The following is a 26,226-nucleotide window of genomic DNA, read 5'->3' on the forward strand; positions in this document are numbered from 1 at the left end:
CCAAATCTGAGAGGAGGTGGCTTTCGGCTTTCCCCCATGCAGTATGGTATTGGGCTGTTGTCTTGTTGGGTATAGCCTATATAATTTTGAGGACTGTTCCTTTTATATCCAATTTATGAAGTGTTTTTATGCTGAAGGGATCCTGCGTCTTACAGAATGCTTTCTCTGTATCTGCTGAAGTAACCAATATAGCTTTTGCTCTTTATTGATATGATTTATGATGTTTATTGATTTGCTCATGTTGCATTGCTGGGGTCAGTCCAGCTTGAGTGATTTTTCTGGTGTGGGTTTGGATTCGATCTGCTACTATCTTGCTGAGAAGCTTCACATCTGTGTTCCTATGGATATAGATATATTTTTTCATGTTATGCTATGGTTTAGTTTTGGTATCAAAACCAAATGCTGGGCTCCTGAAGAGTTTGGCAGAGTTCCATCTGGCTCAAAATTTTCGAATAAAAAGTGTTGGAGATACTTTCATTTTGAATGTTTTGTGGAATTCTCTGGTGGAGCTGTGAAGTCTGGAACTTCTCGATGAAAGATGCTTTGTTACTGCTTCGACTTCATTGCTTGCAATGGGTTTGCATTGCATTGTTGATTTAATCTTGGTAGATTATATGAATGCAGGAATTTATTCGTTGCTTGAGGCTTTCCAGCTTATTAGGATATAGTTCTTCATAGTTTCTTATGATCTTTTGTATTTCAGTATGTTATTTATAACATCTTTCTCATCTCTAATTTTATTTGTTTTTTTTTCATTGCTAATCCAGCTAGAGGTTTATGTATTTTATCTTCTAAAACCCCAACTTTTTGCTTTGTTGAGCTTTTTTTTTTAAGTTCAGTTTTATTCTTCTCTGATCCTTACTTCTTGAATCCTTCTGACATTGGATTTGCTCTTGTTTTTCTAAATCTTCAAGATGCATCCTTACAGCTTTAACTTGGGACATTTCTCTTCTTAAAATGTAAGCATTTAATGCTACAAACTCCCCTCTTAATACTGCTTTTGCTATATTCCACAGGTTTTGATATGTTGCGTCTTCATTTATTTCAAGAAAGTTTTTTTTTTTTTCTGCAGTGACCCGTCAGTCATTCAGTAGCATGTTTAGTTTCCAAGCATTTGAGTGTTCTCTTGTTGCTGCGTTATAGTTGTGTTCCTTATGGTCTGAGCAGACAGTCCTTTCACATTGGCTGGGACTTGATTTGTGCCCTGGTGTGTAGTCTGCCCTTGACATGTGAAGAACGTGTGTCCTGTAGCTGTTAAGTGAGCTGCTCTCTACATGTCTGTTGGGACCCTTTGCTCGATAGAATGATTCAGCTCCACTCTATATTGATTTTCTGTCTGGATGATATGTCTCTTAATGAGAGTTGGATATTGAAGTCATCCACTAAGATTGTGTTGGAGTCTGTCTGTCCCTTTAGGTTTTTAATTATTACTTTATTTTGATAATCTTTACATAGTCGATTAGGGCACAAAGGGTCAAGGGCTACAGGAAAGTGGGTAAGACCATTGTTTCCACATTCCCTTTTTCTGTACCTGAGGTTGGGGGGAGGTAAAGGGAGAAGCCCCACCCAGCCTCGCACCCATCCCAGGGTCTCCGACATGGGGCATGCTCCGAGGGTCCTGCTCAAGTGGTTTTGAAAGTTCAACAGTTCTCGGGCCCGGCGCGGTGGCGCAAGTGGTTAAGTCCTCGCCTTGCACGCCCAGGATCCCATATGGGCGCCGGTTCTAATCCCGGCAGCCCCGCTTCCCTTCCAGCTCCCTGCCTGTGGCCTGGGAAAGCAGTCGAGGACGGCCCAAGGCTTTGGGACCCTGCACCCATGTGGGAGACCCGGAAGAGGCTCCTGGCTTCGGATCGGCATAGCATCGACCCGTTGCGCTCACTTGGGGAGTGAATCATCGGACGGAAGATCTTCCTCTCTGTATCTCCTCTCTGTATATCCGCCTTTCCAATAAAAAAATAATAAAATAAATCTTTAAAAAAAAAAAAAATATAAAAAAAAAAAAAAAAGAAAGTTCAACAGTTCTGAGCTGCTGCCAGTCTCACCATTCCAAGCACGATGAAGTCAGTATTTGCTGTATATATCTTGTATTGGTTATGCATAATTATATGCTTAATGAATTGAACCATTATCAACATATAATGTCCTCATTTATCTTGTCACAGTTTTTGATATAAAGTCTGTTTTATCTGATATCAGGATAGCTAGGCCTGTTTGCTTTGCCTTTCCTCTTGCCTGGTGTATCTTTTTCAACCCTTCAGTTTAGTCTGTAATCTTTTTTTTTTTTTTTGCGTTTTTAAAAAGATTTATTTGAATCCTTATAATGTGAATATTGGGTCATTTCATGGTATCTCCTAGGAAAACTTCATTTTTAAATAAAATTTTGTGTTGCATGTTTGGATTATTTCAAAATCCTTGTCCTCAATGTCCTAAATTCTTTCTTCCACTTGGTGTATTCTGCTGTTAAAGTTCTCAATCCTATTTTTAAAAAATTTTTCTGATTGAAGATTTCATTTCCAAAATGTTCTGGTAGGTTCGTCTTGATGAGTTCTGTCTCCTTAGGAGTATTCTCATTGATGCTACTCATTGATCACCTCATTTCTTTAATTTCTAGCTGTATTTCCTTGCATCTTGTTGAGTTACCTTACAGTTTTTACTTTAAATTCCATTATTGCCTTCCCAGAAACATTAGTGGAACTGGATTAGAAGTGGAACAGTTGGGACTAGAGCCGCATCCCACAGTGGATGCCGGCATTTTTAGGCAGTGGTTTAACTAGCTGTGCCACAATGTTGTACTCATGTCATGACATGTTCAATATCATATCTGTGGGTTTCTCTAGAAACTTTGTTCTTGGCTGTTGAGGTTTCAGAAGCTTCTCATTTCATTTTTAAAAAATTTTTTTCCTTTTAGAATCTGGAATATGTTGCTCCATTCTCTTCTTGCTTGTAGAGTTTCCTCTGAGTTAAGCTGTGACTCTGACTGCTATTCCTCTGTAGGTGAATTGATTTTTTTTTTCACGTGTACATTTAAGGATCTTTACCTTATGTTCGGTTGAAGAGAGCTTGATTATCATGTGTCGTGGTGAAGATCGCTTTTGATCAACTGTTGGAAGTTCTGTGTCCCTCCTGGATGTTGTTTCCCAATTCTTTCTCCAGATTAGGGAAGTTTTCCTTTATTTTATTGAACATATTTTTAAACCCAGTTTCTCTATCTCATCTCTGAAACTTCCATTACTCTTATATTTAGCCTTTTAATAGTGTCTCTTAGTTCTTGAATACTTTCTTTTAGCTTGACCCAGCTCTGCTTCCAATTTTTAGATTGCTTCTTTATTGTGGCAAGAAATACTTCCAATTCTGAGATTCTTTCTTCCACCTCATTCATTCTGTTATGGAGACTTTTCACAAATCTTTAATTTGCTCTTTTGTGTCCTTCATTTTTAATAATTTGGCTTGATTTTGTTTCGGTGGTGTTGTTTCCTGTGTGACATGCTGCTTAAATTCCTTAAACTCCTGTATGTGCTTCTCGTTGTTGACAGGAAGCCTTACAATGAGTTTTCTGAATTCTGTGTCCCCCATTTCCTTGATGTATTCCTCAGTTAACTCTGAGGTTGGCGAAGACTTTTGTTCCTTTGCAGGGAAGTCTTCAGTAATATCCATTGTGCCTCCGTCTCTTCTCATTGTGCTTCTGGTTAGCAGATTCTTCTCCTTAGGGTGGATTTCTAAGCTGTGTCATCCATAGGTCTACAGTTCAATTTTACTTATCGTGGTTGTTACCGGTTCTTTGTTTGCGGTCACTTGTACCACTCCCTCCAGCGAGTTCCAGGTCTGATCTCTGTTGTTAGACTCCCTCCATAATCTTTGTAGCCCCGGCTCCTGGCTCACCAGTCTACCTCCTGTGATCCTGTGCTGTGGCTGCACTGTTGTCAGTACAGCCTTTCTCTCACTTCCAGTTTGAGCAGTTCGCAGGATTAGGGAGACATCAGGTGTCTTAAATGACTAGGTTGTTGGTGGTGCTGATCTTGCTGGAACCTTTTGGCTGTTAGATCTGAGCGCCACAAGGACCTATTTTGACCCATAGGATGCCAGTCAATATTTTTCCCTGTGGGACCGCTGCAGTGCACTGAGCTGGAAGTGAGTTTGCCCCCAGCTTAGCACAGGAGTAACTCACTGTTGTCTGTCCAATCTCAACCTTTCCCACACTGTACAAAATGGCACTTGATGTACCACTGGTGGAGTTTTGGATTTACTGGCCATTAGGTCTGGGGGCTACCCAGACCTCTTTTGTTTGGAAGCTGTTAAGATGCCACTTTGGTGCAATTCACTGGACCAGAAATGCATTCCCTTCCAGCTTAGTGGATGCAGTTGCATCCCAAAGCCTTTGCTCCCTTTGGCAACTGATCCAGCTCTGGTGGGGGTCTGGACTATGAGATCCACCCTGTTCCTGTACAGTCTGTTTTGGATCTGATGTCTGTCTCTACCACTGGTTGAATCACACAAATCAGGATGGGTAGTTCTTTGCTTTGGTTCTCCTGGTGAACTCTCCCTCCCACCTGGCTGCTGGTGGAGCTCAGATCACCGTTCACTGACTGCCTGCTGGGATGTCTGGGTCACTGCAAACCACATTGTTGTCTCCGCTGCTGTCCCATGTCTGTCAGTCTCCAGGTGCCCCTTTGCTGTTGGCCTGTTCTATTTCACCCTTGCTATTTCTCCATCTGTTTATGTGTCCTTACCCTATTCCGCCATCTTGATTCTCCTCAGAAGCTTCTTAGAATAAGGATATGCTTTGCTGACCACTCTTGCGTTCATGTAGCAGTGTTGCCAGCTAGTCTGGCTTCTGGGAAGGCTTTCCTTTCAGCTTCTCTGCTTGTCCATGCCTCACTCATCAGCTCCATCCGTCCTTCCATTGTCCACCATAGGTCAGGAATACTTCAGCTGAGCTTGGAAGAGGAGGCTGTCAGCTCCTTCCCACCCATCGTTCCCAATTCCTGAAATTGCACTGCATGTTTCGTTCGGCTGCATGGTTGGCAGACAGGAGCACCTCGGTGTTATATTCTTTGGTTTCTCATGTGCACCCTGGATTTATGTCAGGGTTGCCCATCAGCAAGCAGCATCTGTGAGGATTTTTGAAAGTCCCGATGCCCTCTGAGGATGCCTTGCCCTGTGCCTTGCAGAACTGGCACCACGATGCCTCGGGCACTGCTTCTCCCCTCGGGAGGGATATTGGAGGCAGATGAGGTACTTCGTGGAGTGCGATGTGCTGTGATTGTATGCGTGTGTCTCCCTGGCTACGTGTGCACAAATGCGCATGGATGCACTGTAGGTATGCGGGTGTCTCCGTGGCTATGTGTGCCCAAATGCGCATGGATGCACTGTAGGCTTGTTCTCACATAATTGAACCTTCCGCTTAGGAAAAAGTTGTAATATTATTTCAGAAAAACTGAATTTCATCTAAAGTTTGCACTATTTATCCTTGATGCCCAAGAAGCTAATTATATCACAGTTTACAGACACTGAATCCTTGAAACCCGGCTTAGATTTCAGAGGTGGATGTGTAACCTAATAGTGTTTTTTTTTAAAATAGAAAAATTTACATTTATTTTTCCCATCTTACTACAACTTTACACCCAAAATCCTTTTGCACCTTCTTTTATTTCCTCCTCTATTTTATTTTTACTTTTATGGTACAATTCCATAGGCTCTGGAATTTCCTCTACCCACCTCTCCACATACCCTTCCCCCAACTTATTTTCCCCGTGTTATTACAATAGTATAGTCCTTCATAAGCAGTCATAAGTCCATCACTTGGTTGTTGAAGCGTGTCCTGACATTGCTGGTGCAGACAATAGCAGATATTCCAGTGTTAACTGGATAAGAAGCCCATGCCTACAGTGGAGTAGTTGGGTTCCAGTTCCTGACTCCAGCTTCCTGCTAATGTGGACCCTGGTCAAGTACTTGACTGCCTGCCACCCATGTCGGAGACCTGCCCAGAGTGTCAGGCTTGGCTTCTGCCCTGTTCAGCTTGGGCTCTTTTGGGCATTTAGGGAGTAAACATGCAGATAGGAATTTTTTTTCCCTATCTTGTTTTCTGCCTCTCAAGAAAATAAATAGCAATTACATTTTACAAAAATTAGAAAGCTCTTCCAGCCGCTGGTTCAGTCCTCAAATGGCTGCCACAGCCAGGGCTGAGCTGATCAGAAACAGGATCCACTTCTGGGTCTTTGATGTGGGCTAAGGGTCCCAAGGCTTTGAACCATCCTCCCTTGCCCTCCCAGGCTACAAGCAAGGAGCTCTGGGAAATGAACTGGCTCCCACGTGGGATGCTGGCACATGGAGGTGGAGGACTAACTGGTTGAGCCACGGTGCCAGCACTGAAAGTGAATTTTAATTGACGGCTGTGACTGCCATGTGGGTGCTGTGTGAGTCCTCTTCATCAGTGAGGTTATGGACATTTTCCATCCAAAGGCAGGCTTTACATTTGCCCTCTCCCCACCAGTAGAAATACTTTTACTTACCTATTTTTTAAAGATTTATAGAGAGAAGAAGAGAATGAAGGATTGTCCATCCATTGATTCACTCCCAAAGTGGTCACAATAGCTGGAGCTGAGCTGATCCAAAGCCAGGAGCCAGGAGCTTCTTCTGGGTCTCCCATGTGGGTGCAGGGTCCCAAGGCTTTATGCCATCCTTGACTGCTTTCCCAGGCCACAAACAGGGAGCTGGAAGGGAAGCGAAGCAGTCGGGATATGAAACTGGTGCCCATCTGGGATCCTAGTGCATGCATCCTGCATGCAAGGTGAGGACTTTAGCCACTAGGATACTGCCCCGGGTCCTGTGGAAATACTTTTAAGTATAGAATGGCATTGGTCAGTGAGAGCTGCTGGCCTTGTGAATGACACTATGCCCAGGGAGGCTGGCTGGGTAGAGTATGACTGGGGATAGGAGGATCTCAATTGTCATTCTGACAATGACTTCTTAGAGCTAAAAAGCACAGCTGATTCTAGAATCACCGTTGCCCAGAGCTCCCTGGCTCCTGGGTAGGTTGGATATTGTTCATTCTGCTTGCTCTGCTTCTCAGCCCTGAGGCTAGGAGCTGGCATGGGAGACAAGTTCCCCAGCTTCCAGGAGCCAGTGCCTTCACACACGGCCAGTTCCTCCTCCCTAAGCCCTGGCCTTGGCAGTGCCCATCCCCACCGATCCAACAGTATCGGGGAGACCTACACTGCTCTCCTGGATGCTGGGGACAGGTGTTACCCATTGATCCACCTCTCCTGTCTGCATGAAGACACATGTGAATGTGAAGGGCATGTTTTAAAAACCGATCACATACAGGGCCAGCGTTGTGGGACACCAGGTTAAGCCACCTCCTGTGATGTGCGCACCCCATACGGGATTGACTGTCAGTGCAGCTCTCTCTCTGCTCCTGGGATAATGTCAAGTGTTCAGGACCCTGTCACCCAGTTGAAAGATATGGATAGAATTTGACGACTGAACCAGCAGATGGACGATCTCTTCCCTCCCTGCTTTTCAAATAAGTTTTAACAAAAGCTGGCAAGCAAGGCACTGATCACACAAAACACACATGCAACCTATCCCTTAGCACAAACCCAGCGCTGCAGATTTTCTGGAATCACTATTTTTGAAGCTTCTCCTTCCCCCAGCCTTCCCCTGCACCTCCCTACCAAGAGTGTGGCTGACTCATCCATGCACCCTGCAGAGGTTTTCACTGGCAGTGCCAGGGTTGTGTTCCCTATGCGAGTACAGTAGGAAGGCTCAATGGTTTTGTTTCATCCACTGAAATGTCTATTGTGTGTGCCTACCCCTCCCCCCTTTACCGGGAGCAGTCCAGACACAGCATGTGTGGAGGTGGGTGGAATAAGCAGTGGCAGGAAGCTGAGTTTGCTTTTAATTCTTGACACAGTTGCCATGAATAACACAAGCTGCCTCTGCAGAAACCCTCTTTGCTGCTCCTCTTGTCCACCTCCCAACCAGATGGGTGCACCCTGGAGCCTCGAGAGAGAGTGGCCAGGCCAGACACTGCCTTCAATAAGCTCTGGGATTGGCATTAGGCAGGACTGGTGTTGGGAAGGCAGACTCACCCTGCTCCCTACTCTGGCCTTGGTTCTGTGGCTCTGACACTGCAAATCAGGGTTATTGGCAGATTTGTCATGTGTAGGGGTGAGTGGGAGTGGCTGAGGGGCAGCCATAGTCCATTCTAATGGCTTGTAACCAAAGCTGGAGACCAGAACTGTCCCCCAGAAGAGCCACCTTTAAAACTGTAGGAATGAATTAGAATGAGTTGCCATCCACTGACTACTTCTCCAAGAGCCCATGACAGCTAGGAGCCAGGAAGGCCATCTGGGTTTCCTGTGTGAGTGGCAGGAGCCTCACTGCGGTCACCACTGCTGCATGTGCAAGAAGTTGGCTTTTGGGTTTGGAGCCAGGAATTGAAGCCAGACTCCGGACATGGAATGTCACTGCCTGAGTCCTGGGTCTCAGCACTAGGCCAGACACCCAACCCAAGTTCCAGCACTTTCTTTGTTGCTTTTGCAGGAGAAATTTGGCTTGGAGAACTAAGTTGAATTTGCCATACGATGTCAGGTGCTTTTTGGATATTTTTCGTTGGTGAAATCTCCTCCCAAATCACCAATCGCATTTCTTCTCTGCCTCATCAGTAATGTGGCCATCACCACATTCAATGAATTATTAAAAAAAAAAAGCCTGCCTGTGGAGTTTATGTTCTAGCTGGCTGATTTTATGAAGTTTAGCTAATTATGCCAGGTGTGAATGTTCCTCGTTTGAAATTTGCTCTCAAATTGGGATTTTTAAATAACTTATCTCTATAGGATAAGTGTGTTCCTTCGTCCTCATCCGCCTCACCCCTGGCAGGCTGTGATTGGCCTGATCGAAGGCACCAGTGCCAGGATGTACATGGCTGTCTCAGAAGGTACCTTGCTGCCCAGGGTTCTAGGGGCCAGGCCAAAGAGGTCCCTGGCAATGTGTCCCAGGCCCCCGAGGGCTCAGTACTGTGGGCTGTCTGGTCACCTGGGCCTTCAGTGTGGTGGTGGGAGGGACTGATCTGGATCTTCTGGCCTGTGGGGGCTCCCCTTCCACCTTCACTATTCTGGGTTTGGCTTGAAAAGTGTCAGGTTGGTTGCGAGTGTGTTGAACTCCCACACAGACCATCTGGTCTTGATGCCATGTTTAGCATCTCTGTCAGTCAGGTCCTTATGGGACCTTGCAGTTTGGAATCAGCACAGTGGCTCCCCTGAGTCCTTGGAACAGGAACATACCTTTGGCACGCTCAAAGGCTCGAAGCCCTGCCTGGATACCTTGAGCTCAAGAAGAGCCACTCCATGACTGGTCACTTGGTAAAGCTGGGCACTCGGACGTGGTCCCTTTCTCCCTTGCATCATCTGTATGCTGCCTCAGGTCTTGAGAACTCGCCCATCCAGCCATCTGTCCATATGTCTTAACCACATGAAGATTTATTGGTGCCTGCAGATAGCACACACACACAGTCTGCGCTGGGGCCAGCAGGTAGCGCAGTGGGTTCAGTGACCACCTGAGATGCCAGCTCCCTTAGGATTTCTTGTTCCAGTCCCTGCTGTTCCACTTTCATTGTAGCTCCCTGCTAATGTGCCTGAGAAAAGCAGGGGAAGATGAGTCGAGTGCTTAGGTTCCTGGCACTCATAAGGGAGACCTGGACAGAGTCCCAGGTCAGTCCCTGGCTCAGCCAGGGTCATTACAGTCGTTTGGGGAAGGAGCCAGCAGATGGCAGATCTCCTTCTCTGTCACTCTCACTCTATCTGTAACTGTTTCAAAAAATAGTTAAACCGGTGTGCAAAATAAGTCATTTCTGTCATATCCTTGAAGGGGATGAGTGGCTGGAATGGAGGAAGGAGAAACCTACCAGGACAGGATGTGTAGAAGGGAAGGCGCCTATGCAATGGGCAGACCCGGGGGCACTGAAGTCAGCATGGCTGTCACGGTCATGTGTGCTGTGCCTTTTCTCTTTTGAACAGGAGAAGCAGGGAGTGGGCAGTGTCTTTGATTTGCTGCTCGTAGCACTCAGTACAGCCTGCTGTGAGAGTGGTTGGTAGTGTCTGAATAAGCTATGTGTAAATGTATAACATAATGTAAAAATGAATTTGAGGACAAGTCAGTGGAACCATTTCCTAGTTTTATCTTTTTCTCTGCCATTAAAAAAACCCTTTTGTGTGAATTACACTTATAGAGCTGAAATTCCTTCCCTGTTTTCTCACTGTTTTTAAGGCAGAAGTCTGCCTTGGTGCTCAGTGGGGATAGGGCTTTAGAAACAGTGGGCCAATGCCTGCACTTCTGTATCCTGTGGATGTGTGCAAGACTAAGACATTTAGCAAAGCCCAAAGCAGCATCATTCATTATGGCTTTGACCAGCTTTGTGTTGTACACGAAGCATTTCTACAAATAGTCTGGCCTTTGGTTAGCAAAAAAACCTGTCAAAGACTGTTTTACTGTTTGCTTACCTTTAGCATCTCAAGGGGCTCTTGACCACCCCTGGACATCATTCTTCATCAACTGAAAGCTAATAATGAAGAGGAGTGACGTCATCCAAGGGTAGAGCCGCACCTGACAGGCTGAGTGCAGGTGCACAGGTCACCTGGCCAACAAGGGTGTATGCTGTGTGCATTCCCACACTCACCCGAGCCTTAGGGACAAGGACCAGTCAGTGCACAGGAGTGCAGCATGCTGGTCCTCGTTCAGTCCATATAACAAAGTCAACCAACCAATCCAAATCTAAGCCTGCAGTGCCTCCAGTGATTTCAGCAATTGAAAATGAAGACAGTGGTTGCAGCTGATGACAGAAATCTCCCTTGAGAGCAGGAGAGCTGTGTCATCTCAAGCCCACGGTCCCTCCTGCATCCCTGCGGTGTGCAGGGCTGCTGCAGCATCCAAGGCAGAAGGCCTCTAGGAGGCCCACTCGTGTGGGTTTCCAACCGGCCCACCCAGGATCTCACCCTGGGCCTCTAGGTGGGGAGGGTAAGGGAAGGCAAGAAAGGAGAGAAAGATGTTATGCCTCTACCTCCTCTTCCTCTGTTTGCCTGGACATACTTTGATGGGTTTTCTTGTGTGTGTCTTTGTAAGAGTTTGTATGGAGGAAGGGTTCTGAGCTTACCAATACTTTGGAAGAAATAGTCTGATTGACATTAGCTCCCTAGTTTTCCAGGTGAAGACATAAAAGCCTTTCCTTTCCCTCTCTCCCTCTCTCCCTCTCTCCCTCTCCCTCTCTCCCTCTCTCCCTCTCTCCCTCCCTCCCTTGCTTCCTTGCTTCCTGCAGAGCAGCTTCCCTTCATCTGCTTTTTATGTTCAGCTTATAGGTGAAATTTCTTCCGAATATGGGCTGGGGTATCTGTAATGACATTTACAGACCAATGTCACGGTTTGGGTATGGACACAGAATATTTAGGGTGAAGACTGGCTGGGTATCTGGTTCAAGATAAGTCTCAGAAGCCTAAGTGCTATGGAGAGATTGGTGTGGCCAGAGAGACTGACACATGGAGACCAGCAAGCCATCTTCTAAACCTGGGTGTACCCAAAGCCTCTTGCTGTTTCAACTCTGTAATTGAGGTGGTGGTTCAATGTGTGCTCCAAGGTGGACATGAAGTGCTGCCTCATAGGTGACATCTTTCCTGCCTTTGTTTTCCAGTGCACCTACATTTCAATCGACCAAGTCCCAAGGACCCATGCCATAATGATAAGCAAACCTGCTTGGCTTTGGGGGGCCGAGATGGGGGCCAATGAACATGGAGTGTGCATCGCCAATGAAGCCATCAGCACCAAAGAGGCAGCTGCTGAGACGGAAGCCTTGCTGGGGATGGACCTGGTCAGGTACTGCATGGCCATTCAGCGTGGCTACCTGGTATAGGGTGGTTAACAGGTGTGCGTCTTAAACCTAGTGCATTGTAGCATAGCCCCTCGAAAGATGCTATGTGCTTTTTGATACAAATTTTTTTGAGATAGAAAACAATAGAAGGCTTTAGAATACTATTCACAAGAAAAAAAATCAGGTGCTAACACCTGTTTCAATATGGTGACTTGAAAGTATTATACTGAGTGAAGCAGATGCGAAAGATCATACTGTTTGAAGCTACTCCTTGGAAATGTCGGAACCAGCCAAGCTCTGGAGGCAAAACATAAATTATGGTTGCCTGGGGAGGGGCTGGGGAAATGGACAATGACTCCTAACAGGTTGAGGGTTTTTGAGGGGATATTTAAAAGGTTCTATACTTAAATCGTGGGGATGGTTTCAGAACCTTGGGAATATACTAACACCACTGCTTTGGTGACGCTATGATATTTGAAGCACCCAAGAGAAAAACAAATAAAATACAACTGTTAAAGGGCAGGCCTCACTTCCCTTCTAGATCTCTCCATTGTCCCTTCCTTCTGCACTTCCCAGCCACTGCATAACAGAAGGAGTAGGGTCTGGAAGCTGCACAGGGCAAGAGTTCTATCCCCTCCTGTGTCACAGGTGCTGGGGACTGTGTCTCACACGTAAGGTGCCATCAGTAACTGAACTTGGAGCAGATGACTAAAGCAGAGGATTGAGTGGAGCAAAGCATTCCAAAATGGGTTTCTTGAAAGAATGAAATGAACCAGAACCATAGAGTAGTTGGAAGATTTGGCTGGGAGCCAGGAGTGTCTTGGCTTTTGTGTGGATACTCCAGCTCGTGGCACAAATACCTACACTGGGTGACATCTAAAGGACCGCCCAAAGTTAACTTCCCATCACAGGAATGGAAGTTCTGAACTGGCTTTGCAGAGGGATTGCCTGTGTATGCAGAGCCTTTGGGACCCGCTGCACCTGTCAGCTGATGATGGGTGCTCTGAAGGTGCCACCTTGTCAGCTGGTGTGCTGGCTGATTGCTGGCCGCCTTCCCAATTCTTATAAACTTAGAAGGAGCCACTTCCCTAAGCTGAAGAGAAGAGCCTATATTTACAGCCAGTTTGCTCTTAATTCATACAACAAAATGTGCAGAACAAGTTGTGAGCTTATTTCTTAAACAACGTTCTCTGTTTCCATTTTTTTTTTTACCTCTGTACTTGAAATTTTACACATGAGGAGTTACTGAGAAAGATGCGTTTTTAACTTCTCATATATTGCCTTGTGTTTTGGGTACTTATGTTTGCAGCATGGAGCTTACAGAGCTGCAAAAATCACCATTCAAAAGATTGATTTCTAAGAGATAATGGAAGGGATTTTCCCCCCATCAGAGTCTCTGATGTAGCTTTCCAGGAACACCTACCAATAAAATAGCAGGCTTCTTGCTCAGTACCTACCTTGTACTGGACTTTGTGGGCACGTGAAGATGCTCAAAGCTTCAAATGTTAGTGTGGTTGCAGGGAGAGAGAAGACAGAAAATGGAGCAGTTCACAGTGAAGGAACAAGTTTAGACAACAGTAGGAGAAAACCCAAAGAGATCTGGAACTTTCAGTCACGTGAAGGGCAAAGAATGCCAGAGTGAGGCCCCCCACAGACACTGATGGGTGGCAGATTGTCCCAGACTGGGTACATCTGTGAATACCTGAGGGAGCAGGTGCATTTGATGTGGAACCAGCAGGGGAGGGCTGAAGATAGAGCAGACGGGGCACAGAAGTAGTGTGGCTTGTTGGGCAAGGTCTGGGATAACGCCACTTGTCAGCAGTAGAGGGCAAGGTCAGTGTTGAGCCTTAGCCATCATGTCCACCAATGTGGATCCTCAAGCCACAGTGTGAGTGGCCATGTTCCAGAGCAGTGATTCTTAAAGTGTGATGGAGAACTTGTGTGGCCTAGGCATGTGCTGGAAGTTCATGCCCTCCCTCTCATTCTCTCCCACCCCCCCGCCCCCACCATGCCTGCTGTATCAGTAATGCTGGGGATTGAGGTGAGCAGGTGGTTTTCACAGCGCCTCCTGGGGTTGTTGATGCACGTTCCCCAGAGGGTGTTTCCGTTGCTTGGTTGTCATCTTTCAGGTTGGGACTCGGACGGAGTCTCCCTGTGTGTGTGGAGGAGCTTGATGTGCTTGGCTGAGAGCCCTTCTGGCCAGCTCTTGTGAGAGGAGGCTGTCCTGCATTTACATTCTGTTCCCTGTGCCTGCTAGAATGGGTTCATTATTTGAAAAATATGGCATTTGCTTCTATATGTACATTCTGTTCCTTCATGTTTTCCATTTGTCAAATCCACCTTCAGTTTGCAGAGACGGAATGAGTGACAGTGGCAGGGGCTGGTGTTATGGTACAGTGGGTTAAGCCACCTTTTGGAATGCCCACACCCCACCTGAGAGTGTTGGCTCCAGTTCCAGTTCTACTTTTCATCCAACTCCCCACTAATGCACCTGGGCATGCGGCTAATGATGTCCCATGGTCTCTGCTACCTGCTTGGGAGACCCCAATGGGGTTTTAGATTCCTGGCTTTGTCCCAGCACAGCCAGGACTGTTACAGGCATTTGGGAAATGAACCAGCACATGGGTGAATCTTTGGCTCTCCTTTTGTGTCATTCTGCCTTTCAAAGGAATAAATATTTTAAAAATGACCGTGTCAATTTACACTACCTTCAGGATAGATTATTTATAATTTGCATGTATTTTTAGAGGCTTGAGGGGATGCAAGAATTAGACAAAACAATTTAAAAAAATTGGGAGGTAGAGCTCTCTGTCCAGAAAGAAAGTGACAGAGTAAGAGAGAGAGAGAGAGAGAGAGAGAGAGAGGGAGAGAGAGAGAGAGAGAGAGAGAGAATGGGAATGAATTAGTTCAGAAACTGAGTTTTGGGTGTGGCAGTCTGAGCTGAATCTAGGTACTCCAATGTGGGATGGAGGTGTCCTGATCGCTATGCTACGTCCTTGTCCCCAGATGATAGTGCTTTTAAGACTTCATTTTCAGTAGTGCTTGTGCTAAATAACAAGCTTTGTTCTTTTGGATCCGTGAAGTGCTGTAAGACTGGCTAGCACCTTTCTCCCAGGGGAACAACAGACAAACACTCAGACATATTTTTGCAGGCTTTGTGAGGCTGGTTCCAAGTAGCAAGCGCCTGGCAGGAGCTAACGTAGGAATGGGAATTTGTTTTCTGAATATTGGGTGTGTCTCACTGTCCAAGTTCCCATGTGTCCTTCTGAGACATCCAGGCCCAAGGTGGAGGAGAAGGCAGAAGCTCTCAGAACTGGTTGGTCAGCAGCACGCCAACAGGTGCATAAAGACCGGCCTGGTGGGTGGAGAGATCCCTGCTGTGTGGCCTTTGCCAATCTCCACAGTGTAAATGCTCCCACTGCCACAGGTGTTGAAATACCAGTGTTCAAACACTCAGCTGGCTTGGAGTCCCTGAAATGTGGCCATCTGCTCTCCCGGCTGGCTGCTGCGGGCTGCAGCCCATCCAAGTGTTGCCTCAGGCTGTTCCCTCCATTCCTTTTGTGGTGGAGTGACTCACTGAGTTTGTTTCTGTGTCCGATGCATTCAGTCCATCCCGACATCTTGGCAATGGGGAGAGGGGCTATGCTTTGCTGTTTCTTCTAGGATCCTCCTAACAACCTGGTGCAGCAGGTTCATTTACTTCCACATGGTAGAAGAGGAACCTGGAGCTAGAAGTGAGGGCGTTAAAGGACTTGCCCAGAACCCTGGAGCTGGAATGTGGCAGAGCCTGGGCCACCAGGAATTGCTCACTGGGCTAGAGTGTCCCTTTTCTGTGGATTAGGTCACAGCTTTTTTCTCCTGCTCAGGAGATGGAGATGAGCCCACACACCTCACACACCTGCCTCCTTGTCGGGGCAGCACGAAGCATCTGCTCAGCACCTCTCTGAGTCCTGCTCTGACCACTGCCTGGCATGTGGGAGTCCACGGGGTGGAAACAAGTGCTTAGTGGCAGGTTTTTGGAGTCTGGCAAGTCCAAGATCAAGGTACTTACAGACCTGCAGCCTGGGAAGAGGTGCTTCCTCATATGTGGCAGGGGGAGGGAGGGTCTTCTCCTTGTCCCTTTGTTCCTCCACTATTGGAGTGGAGAGAACAAACAGGTTGTTGTTGTTGTTGTGTGTGTGTGTGTGTTTAATGATATACTTTTTTTTAAAGGAGGAGTGGAGAAAGAGATCAATAGCTTCCATTTGTTGGTTCAACTTCACTCCACAAATGGCTACAAAGGGTGGGGTTCGGCCAGGCCCCGGCCAGTAGCCTGAAACTCATCTGAGTCTCACATGTGAGTGTCAGGGGTTCCAGCACTTGAGCTGTCTTCCACCGGCTTCCCTGGGGGTATTCACAGGGAGCTTGTGGGGCAGTGGAGCAGCTGGGACTCCCAAACAGTGCCCGTATAGGACACCAGCCTGGCAGACATCAGCTTAACAGCTTAGCCCACAGTTCCTGCTCCCTCGAGTCTCTTCTTACAGGGCAGGGGTCGGGACAGTCTGGCCATAAGAGGCCGACAAAATCATTTGCTCTGGCCCTGACAAGGCAACCATAGATAGGACTTGAAATCCAGTGGATCTGTAGCAGGTTGATTTTTAAGTCGATGACTTTGGCCTGTGAGTGATGCAGGGGCCCGAGTCCTGGGGCCATCCTTGGCTGCCTTCCCAGGTGCATTAGCGGGGAGCTGGGTCCAAAGTAGAGCAGCAAGGACTCAAACCCATGCTCATACAGTGTGCTGGCACCACTGGAAAGGTTCCTCAGGATTCCACCTTAATTGCCTCGTCCCCAGCGAGGGTCCTGTTTCCTGATATCATTGCGCTGGGGATGAACTTGTGGCCCTTGAATTTTAGTTGGGTATAAGCATTCAGGAGCTGTGGCATGCCTGGTAGAATGAGAGACACAAGTGTTACACTGGGCAGAGATGTCTTTCTACCCAGGCTTGAGGTAGGTGAGGCACAAGCCATAGGAAGGGGGTGCTGGCTAGGGGTCAGAGCCATGCTGGTCGGCTCCAGGAGATAGTTAAAGGAGAAAGGGGGAACACATGGTTTCCCAGGCAGAGGAAGAAGCCGCAGGATTCTAGAGGCACCTGCTCGTGCAAGGAGAAGTGCAAAGACAGCAATTCTAATCTCTTCAGGGCTGAGAGGAGGGTTTGAGTGTTGGCTGTGCAGCCTGTGCATGGAACAGGTTTGTGGTCCCATGCTCCTGGCTCAGCCTTGTCCCAGTGGTCTCTGATGGCTATAGCCATCACCACGCAGCGTGAATTGCCTGACATTTGCTTCTCAACTTCAGGCTTGGTCTGGAGAGAGCCACGACAGCTAAGGGAGCCTTGGAGGTCATTGTCACCTTGTTGCAAGAGCATGGCCAAGGTGGAAATTACTACGAAGATGCCAGCTCCTGCCACAGCTTCCAGAGCGCATACCTGCTGGTGGATCGGAGCGAGGCCTGGGTGCTCGAGACCGTTGGGAAGTACTGGGCTGCTGAGAAAGTGACAGGTGAGTGTGGGTGGGGGCAGTTCTCTAGCTCAAACGGGAGCTTTGCGTTGGCTGAGAGAAGGATGCATTTCCATCCTGAGTAGGTAGCAGATCCCTTCTGTGGCCCTGACCCCATGGCGCTTTGTGCTGCAGCATTCTTCTCTCATCGATGTGGAGTTCTATATGGGGACTGCTGTGTGATGGGCTGGGATGGCTGGGCACTTCTGTGAGACTGTGTCCCTGGAGGATGGAGGATGTGGTGACTGCACAGGAAGACTGAGTTCCCATAACATGTCTGCTGCATGGCCCATGGAGGGAACTTCTGGGTCAGCCATGGTTGGGAGTGACAGTTGTGTTGTCATCTTACCACCCTCCTAGACCCGTGTGTGTGTGTGTGTGTGTGTGTGTGTAGGAAGGGTCAAAGGGTTCCTGAGAGGACTTTGTGGTTCTAAGAGAAGTGGCTCATGGGACTGTCCTGCCATTCTCATTGCCTGTGCCCATGGCAGACATGACTAGTAGATTGTGGCATCCTCTGGTTGAACCTGTGCTGGCCTGAGTATGTTTCTCAAATGACTTTACCATTATTTGACGGTAAAAGAGATGGCTGGTCTCTTCCATTTAATCACAGATGATGTTGGGGATGAAACCTGTTTGCCGTTCTTGGAGTAGGGGTGATTGGAACCAAATCTGACTGAGTTAGAAGTGGATCGCCTGCAGCCGCTGTGCATCAAATCTTTCTGTGCAGTCAGGTGATCAGGGCTCCTGTGGATGGTAGTGCCTGGCACTGCATGCAAAGTGACAAGTGGCATGGTAGTATAGCAAGTTGAGCTGCCACCATCCCATGCAAGTTGAGTGTCTCAGCTGCTCCATTTCTGACCCATCTTCCTACTTACAGCCTTGGAACACAGCGGAAGATGGCTCAAGTGCCTGGGACCTTGCCACCACATGGGAGACCTGGAAGAAGCTCCTGGCTTCAGCTCAACTCAGCTCTGGTTGTTGTGGCTATCTGGGGAGTGAACCAGCAGATGAATGAGCTGTCTGTTTTTCCCTCTTGCTGTAACTCTACCTTTCAAGTAAAAATCTTTTAAAAGAGTGTATCAGGAAACCCCACAAGATGATGGACTGTCTGACATTGTCTGTACCAGCAATGTCAGGGCACACTTAAATAGCAGAGTGGTGGAATTGTCACTCCTTATGAAGAGTTGTGACATTATGGGAAAAAATCAACTGGGAGGTGAAAAAGGCAGGTAGGGAATCTCAGACTATACAAAATTGTATGATAAGTTTCAAAAGTTAAAAATAAACTCCACAAGACGACCCTGCTAAGGCAGAAAACCCAGACTGTGGTTTTTCTAAACAAGCTGTGTGAAGGCACAGTTGTGACTGCCTGAGTGAGGCAGTAGCTGCTTCTCATCCTTAGACACTGGGCTTGCAATGCCCCTAAGCCGTCACAGAGCAAGCTGCAGTCTCTGCTCCTATGGGACGGCGTGCACCACCAGGCATGTGTGTCTGCCGACCCAGCTCTGAATAGCATCAATAGAGGGAAGGTAGCCAGTGTGCAGGTCTGGCTCCTACCCCTCTAACAAAACCCCTCTAACAAAAAAAATCTTGCTGTGGAATGTCCATCGGGAAGGCTTGGGGTCCGTGCTCAGTGGCATCATTGCATAGAAGCTAACACTATTGATCGGGGACTGCACTTCAGTAGCTGAGTTTCAGAAATAGTGTAGAAAATTGATCCCCATGAAATGATGCTCTCAATAAATATTTAAACAATCTGCCTTCTCCCAGCTCTTTGAATGCACATCCTGCGATCCCACCGCCCTCCTGCAGGAGGACTGAATGCCGTTGGTCCTCCCTGTCTGGCACACTTGAAGGCAAATGTGGGTGATAAACCAGCCTCAGCCCGGCAAACAGCATCTGTGGTGGTGTTCATAGGAGGCTATGGTTTTCTTAACTGCTGAGTACAAATGACATCAGAATCACTTGTTTAGGCAAAACTCTCTTATTTGGTAGATGTTGGTAGTTTTGTCTATGATTTATTTTTATTGGAAAGGTAGATACACAGAGAGAGGCAAAACAATCTTTTATCTGCTGATTCACTCCCCAAATGACTGGAGCAGCTGGAGCTGAACCTGTCCAAAGTCAGGAGCTTCCTCCAGGTCTTCCATGTGGATGAAAGGTCCCAGGGACTTGAGCCATGCTCTGCAACTTTCCCAGGCCATAAGTAGGGAGCTGGATGGGAAGTGGAGCAGCCCAGACACAAACCAGCACTTATAAGTGAAGGATTAACCAGTTGAGACATCATGCTGGTCCTGGTAGTTTTGCTTGTGAGGTGACGCTCTGAAAAGATGATCCCAAAGGACCGATGCCAGTTACCCAGGAATGCATGTCCTGAAAGACAGACTCCAAGAAGCAGCTCCTGGTGGGGTCCCGGGTCCAGCACCGACCCTGCCTCTAGGAGTCACTTTCCAAGCAGCAGCGCCTCAGTGCCCACTTGCGGTTTAGGTTTCCTCTTTCTCTCCATCTTTCAAGAATCTGGAAATCCCAGGTGGCAACTGAAAGGAGTGAACCTGAATGGCCTTTTTGAGCCCTGGTAACTTCCTAGTGTTTGCATCCCAGGAAAGCACCTGTCAGCCAGGTCCCTCCGTGTTATTTGCAGCACTGACTTTGCAGAAGACCCGGTGAGGCTGCCAGCTGTTAGCAAATTCCTGGATCCTTCAGCATCGAAGTGGGGCAGGCTCTGGAGGCAACATGCCTGATGCCTGGTTTATGTAGAGGAACTTGTTTGTAGGAGAAAGAAGAATCCTGGGGGTTGATCACCTCTCTTATATACACACACACCTGCACCAGATACCTCTGTATTCCCCAGAACATTGCCGTGTGTTCGATAGCTCACTGTCATTGATACCATGTTTTCCTAAGAGTTGGAAAAAGAAAAGAATGAAGTGTAGTATCCAGGTGTTGTAGTATTGTGTGAACTTGGGCAGGGAATGTTGGTGTGAAGTGATTTTCCAGCTAGTCAAGAGGTTGGGCTGCAGTGGGAGTAATCTCTACAGACCATTGGAGCCCTGCTGTAGGGGAGCTCCTGCTAACACAGGACTCCTTTCGCATTTCTTGTAATGACTGCTTGGGGCTTATTTAACCAGCAGGATGGGTATCATTATATTTTCCTGGCAGATTTAAGATTAGTAAAGTGAATACTGTTCATTTAAGATGTGATGGTTTGGTGTGGTGCTTAGGATACTTCTTGGAGTCTGTGTCCCATATATCCAGAGTGCCTGGGTTCAAGTCCCCAGCTCTAGCTCCAGCTTTTTGCTAATGAACCCTGGATGCATTAACACAGCAGGGGGATGGCTCAAGTCCTTGTCCTGATTGAGTTGGGGGCTCCTGACTTCCCTGGACCAGCCCCGGCATTTATGCAATATGCCAGCACAGCACATTCTCTCTGTCTCTCTCTCTTTCTCTGTCTCTCACTCAAATACTAATACATAAAAATTTCAAATGTGATAATTTCTAGTTGAGATAGATCATTTTTTTAGAATTACAGATTTGAAAAGTGGAGAGGTGGAGTGATAGAATCTAATCCACTGGTTGGTTCGCTGCCTAATTGTCCATGATGGCTGGAGTTGAGACAGGCTGGAGGAACCCAGAATGCTCTCTGAGTCTGTGGGGAGCAGGAACCCACATGCTTGGGACATCCTCTGCTGCCCCCAGATACACCAGCAGGAGCTGGACTGGAAGTGGAGGTAGGACTGGATCCCACATACTCACATAAGGATGCAGGCTCCCACACAGTGACTTAACCCACTGCACCACAGTGCCCACCCCAGGCCAGATACCTTAGGATATCTCCTGGCAAAAAGAACCAAAGATCATGTTGCTTCAAAAATCAAATCAATTATTCCATGTAGTTTAAGTTTGAGTTCTAGGGATGGACTCCCTGCACATTGTTGTTTTTTGGTGAAGAACAGTATATTTTCTGCTAACAGAGCTTTGTGTTGTCTACAGAGGGAGTGAAGTGCATTTCCAATCAGCTTTCGCTCACCACCAAGGTGGATGAGGAGCACCCAGAGCTCCGGAGTTATGCCCAGAGTCAAGGCTGGTGGACAGGAGAGGACGAGTTCAATTTCTCCCAAGTTTTCTCCCCAGCTGATGACCACCTGGACTGCTGTGCAGGCAGAGATAGCCTTGAGAAGCAAGAAGGTGAGTCCTGTAGGTGTCTTGGGGAACTGGTCTGCATGGAGGTGGCTTAGCAACAGAGGAGAGAGGAGGCCTGGTGTGTCGGTACCACTTTCTACCAGAGGCCTTAATGTGCAGGCAGACACTTAGGCTGATTCTTACTACCTGTGTTTGCTTATCCATGGCAATTTCCTGCCCCAGTAGATGTGACTTTTCCTTCGAACAGGGACATCGTCCTGTCATCTTGTGTTATACTTTCTACAGCCTCTGTATTCCCAAGTGTTGATGAATGGCGTGCCCGTTCTTTCCCCGTGGCCTGTGAGGCCTGGGAACAGTCCCCTTGTCTTGGGCTTATCCTTGGATTTCCTTGTGATGGCTGTGCTGAACTTTGTTCCATGGATGTTGGTTGATTTGAATAGCTGAACTCTCTTTACAAGCTCTCCACCTGTCATCCAGTTACTAGCTCAGTCAGAATGCGTATTTAGGTCAGTGTGGTGACCAGATGACTAGACACAAGGAAGGAGTGCAAACCCTTCCCAGAAGCATGCAGGGTCCCGTTTTCTAGTTTTTCAGTGTGTTATGTGAAGACAGGTTTGGGCCATTTAAAACAGAGATCAGCAAACTGTGATCCATGAACAGCTGTGTAAAACTTTGCTGCAACACAGCCACCTTCACTTCTTTATGCAGCGTATGGCTGCTCTTGTGCTGTGATGGCAGAGGTGGGCAGTTGGCACAGCAGGACTCACGATGGATGGAGAGTAGGGTCCACAAGCCTAAAGTATTGACTCTTTAGTTTAAGAAGCAATTTCCTGACCCTTTGTGTAGAATGCCTTAGGCCTTTTGCTGCAGAATTTCAGTCGTAGATTTGCCAAACTTGATGAAATTGTCAGATTCGGTTACTAGTTCATAGGAAATAGAGGATGGAGGCATGTGTTAAAAATACTGGGAGAATGCCTTATGTTAAGCCCAGGCTGTGGGAAACTACAGATGAAGATGACCTAGTCTCTGATAGCGAAGAGACAAGAAGAAGAGAGATTCAGAGACATTTAGGAGACATTTCCAGTCTGTTGGATTCTGATTTGTTAGTAACCGCTCTATGAGACGATGGGGACATAGGATAGCTGAAGAATCAAGGACTGATGGTTCACATTTGTGGGTATGATATGTTGTCCTCAGCCTCATGTGATGCTGGGATTCCGTCTTTGAACATGGGTTGACACAGTGACTTGAGGAATTATAACCAGGGCTGTGTGTGTGTGTGTAGAATGGGATCCTGGTGGAGCCAGGGCTTTGCTTTTTGTTTCTGTGGATCTAGAGCCAGTCATCCTACCAGCCCTGGGTAGTCTAACTGTCCTTCTGCAAAGAGGCTGTTCTTCAAATGTAGTGTTGAGCCTAACCAGTGACAACCTGTGAGCGAGGGAGTGACAGCCAGCCTGGGGCCCGTGCACAGACTGCATGAGCTTTCTTATTGATATCTGATGAGTTAGGACACTTGCTGAGATGGAGCTACAATACAGGTTGTATTACACGTGTATTGTATATGACTGATCTAGGTGCTTCAGCATGGAAATTTCATCTCTGGAGGACTGCCCCCAGCTAGCAAGCAGGAAGGGAGAAGGGCAGCGCAAAAGGCCAGCATTCCTCTGTAGGGCATCACCAGGACATTGCATTGCCCATGTCTGGTCACCTCCCATTGGCCAGCATTTGTCACATGACCAACTTACAACAGGAGAAGCTGGGAGGTACATTCTGTAACCTGGTAGTTAGGTTCCCCACTGTCATGCCATACACTTTGTTAGGAGTGTGTATGGATTTGCTGAGCAGCTTGCTACCATTGTATCTCACTATCTTTGTCTCTTGTCTTTCACAGAAAGCATCACTGTCCAGACAATGATCAACGTCTTACGGGACAAAGCCAGTGGGGTCTGCGTAGACTCGGAGTCCTTCCTCACCACAGCCAGCATGGTGTCTGTCCTGCCTCAAGATAGAAGCCTGCCATGCATTCACTACTTCACGGGGACCCCAGACCCCTCCAGGTTTGCCTGGCACACAGCCATGTGGGCAGAGGGCGTGCATACCCCCTGACAGCTGCTGTAGGCAGAATGTTTTCAGGGCTTGGCCAGTCCTTGCTTTGGAGAGCGAGGTCATGTTTTTCTATTGGCCTCAACTCAGGAGGTGTAGCACAGAACACTTGACAGATACCAAGCGCAGGGAACCTTCGTTCCTGCCTGGGGCCCTTGGGATAGTTAAAATATAGTTTTCAGACCACATGTAGTTGTCAGCTTAAAATGAGCCTACTAAAGATTTGTTGGAGTCCCACCTGCTGGTGCCTCGACACAGCCAGACCTGGTGGTTACACAGGCCTTGCCTGCAGCCTGAATGCTCCCCACTTCTGGATCAAGGCAAACTCTGGCTTTTGTCACAATCACTGAGTCCAGTTGTTGCTTCAGATGCATTGGATGTTTATTATGTATCATGAGTTAACTCTTGTGCTCTTAGGTGAGGGTCACAAAGAGGAAGAAAATACAGTGAAGCAGAGAGATCCAGGAGTACCAGCATTGGTCATATTTCCCCCGGATTTGAGCAGAGATGGTCCAGAGGTAGTGCAGGTTGAAGTCGCTGCAAGTGGCACTGTCTACTTGAGACTTTGTGTGTAGGGCTGTTCTCTGAGCACAGCCTTTGACAGAGGCACAGTGTAGAGTCTGGGTAAGAGCAGAGCTGCTGGAGTGAACTGCAAGGATGTGAATCCTGCCTTGGTCAGCCAGCTGCCCAGATGAGTCATTTAAGCTCTCTCCACTTGGTGTCTGTTGCTGCAGTGGGGTGATACCATCTCCTACCTTTAGATGCCTGGGAGAGGGGGAAGGATTGATTAAACGAGATAGCCCAAGGAAAGCACGTCGCAGGTGCACCTGACCTTAGGGTGCCCATCTCTGGGGTACTAGGCAGAATCACATCACGTGTTCCACACGTTACACATCAGTGGCTTAGAGTGAGCCACCCACCCGTGGTTTCCTGATTTACTGAGAACTAGGGATGCTTGGCTGCATGAGTCATGTCATACTCTTTGCAGTGGACCTTGGCATCTGTCAGCGGATTCTGATTCTCAGCCTCGAAAACTCTAGAAGATTGCCCATGCCAAGAGGTTCCCTGGTGCTGCTCCAGTGTCCCAGCAACTGAAAGCTACCATCACTGTGTGGTGATGCCTTTGGCTCGGCTGCCAGGCAGTCCATGCTGTCTCGTTCCATTTCTTCTGTGGCTAAAAACGCTCTGTCCACAGACCGCAGCCAAGAGGTGGCTCCTCTTGTTCGGGAGTGTGAGCCAGTGATCACATCTGGCTGGGCACTGTTTCTTAGATGACTCAAGAAAAGCCTGGAACTTGACCTGACCCCTGGGCTGCTCTAACAACATTTGACTGTTGAACTCAGTAGTAGTGTTTCACTCAGTCATCTAGTCACTGAACAAACATTTATTAAACACACACTGTGTACTTAAAAAAATGTATTTATTTGAAAGAGTTTTAAAGAGGGAGAAGATGATGTTGTTGGGGGACTTCCATCTGCTTGTTCACTTCCCAAATGGCTGAGTATCTGAATACAGGAGCTTGTGGGTCTCCCACACAGGTGCAGGGGCCCACGTGTTTGTACCATCCTCTATTGTTCCCAGGCACATTAGCAGAGAGCTGGGTTAGCAGTGGAGCAGCCGGGACTGGAGCTGACACCCATGTGCGACTGTGACACCCTGTGCCCACTATGCCACAGGGTGTGTGTGCCCCATGTACTGTGTGCTCACTGCATACCAGAGATGATGTATATATAAAAAAAGAGGTGGGCCAAGCATGCCGACTCAATTGGCTAATCCCACCTTTGCAAGCACCAGGATCCCATATGGGTACCAGTTTGTGTCCTGGCTGCTGCGCTTCCCATCCGGAATCGTGCTTGTGGCCTGGGAAAGCAGCAGAGGATGATCCAAAGCTTTGGAATCCTGCACCTGTGAGGGAGATCCAGAGGAACCTCCTGGCTTCGGATTGCCTCAGCTCCAGCCATTGCAGCTGTTTGGGGGTGGGGGGGGTGGGGAGGTAAACCAACAGGTAGATCTTTCTCTCTGACTCTCCTCTCTATAAATCTGACTTTCCAATAAAAAAAATTTTTTTTAAAAGAAAAGAGGCCAGCAGTGCACATGAGAAGGAAGGGGACCACTCCACAGTGGTGGGAACTGTGGAAGGACCTTGGGCATCTTGGGAATAGTTTGGTATTTACCAGATACAAAAAGCAGGCATCGTGCAAGGGCCCAGGGGCACACAACAGCCCGGCACACAGTGGTGCATTGGGAAGGTTAGTTTCTCAGATTCCAGTTCTCCTCCACCCCAAACCCTTTTACTTCCCAGCCCAGCTACCCTCACAGGGTGCATGTACTGCCTGTGTGCCTCTGCTGCTCCTGGATGCCTCTCTCCCATGTTCCAGCTGCTTCCTCTTACCGCTGGGCAGTGCCAGCCACCTCCTAGGTGCTTCCTCTTGCCGCTGGGCAGTGCCAGTCACCTCCTGGATGCTCCACTCTCAAGTCCTAGCTGTTTCCTCTTGATACTGTCTCCCAGTTCAGAGCCCTGGGTTCCACGGCCCCGCCATCCACTCACTTTTTGGGTCCAGTAGATTTTTGGGGGCTCCATCCCCTCCACAGTGT

The 26,226-nt window shown here is 47.8% G+C and overlaps 1 protein-coding gene across 1 annotated transcript in view; it reads left to right on the forward strand.

The window, feature by feature from the left end:
* The window catches only part of SCRN1 (secernin 1), a 39,203-nt gene that overhangs the window by 6,121 nt on the left and 6,856 nt on the right, over positions 1-26,226 (forward strand). The window contains exons 2-5 of the mRNA XM_040964851.1: positions 11,681-11,862; positions 17,189-17,391; positions 21,379-21,573; positions 23,420-23,585. Coding sequence (XP_040820785.1) covers positions 11,681-11,862; positions 17,189-17,391; positions 21,379-21,573; positions 23,420-23,585 — 746 coding nt within the window. The remainder of the gene's footprint in view (positions 1-11,680; positions 11,863-17,188; positions 17,392-21,378; positions 21,574-23,419; positions 23,586-26,226) is intronic.

The sequence above is a fragment of the Ochotona curzoniae genome, unplaced genomic scaffold, assembly GCF_017591425.1.
Source record: "Ochotona curzoniae isolate NIBS_2020 unplaced genomic scaffold, NIBS_Ocur_1.0 scaffold_3835, whole genome shotgun sequence".
Classification (NCBI taxonomy): domain Eukaryota; kingdom Metazoa; phylum Chordata; class Mammalia; order Lagomorpha; family Ochotonidae; genus Ochotona; species Ochotona curzoniae.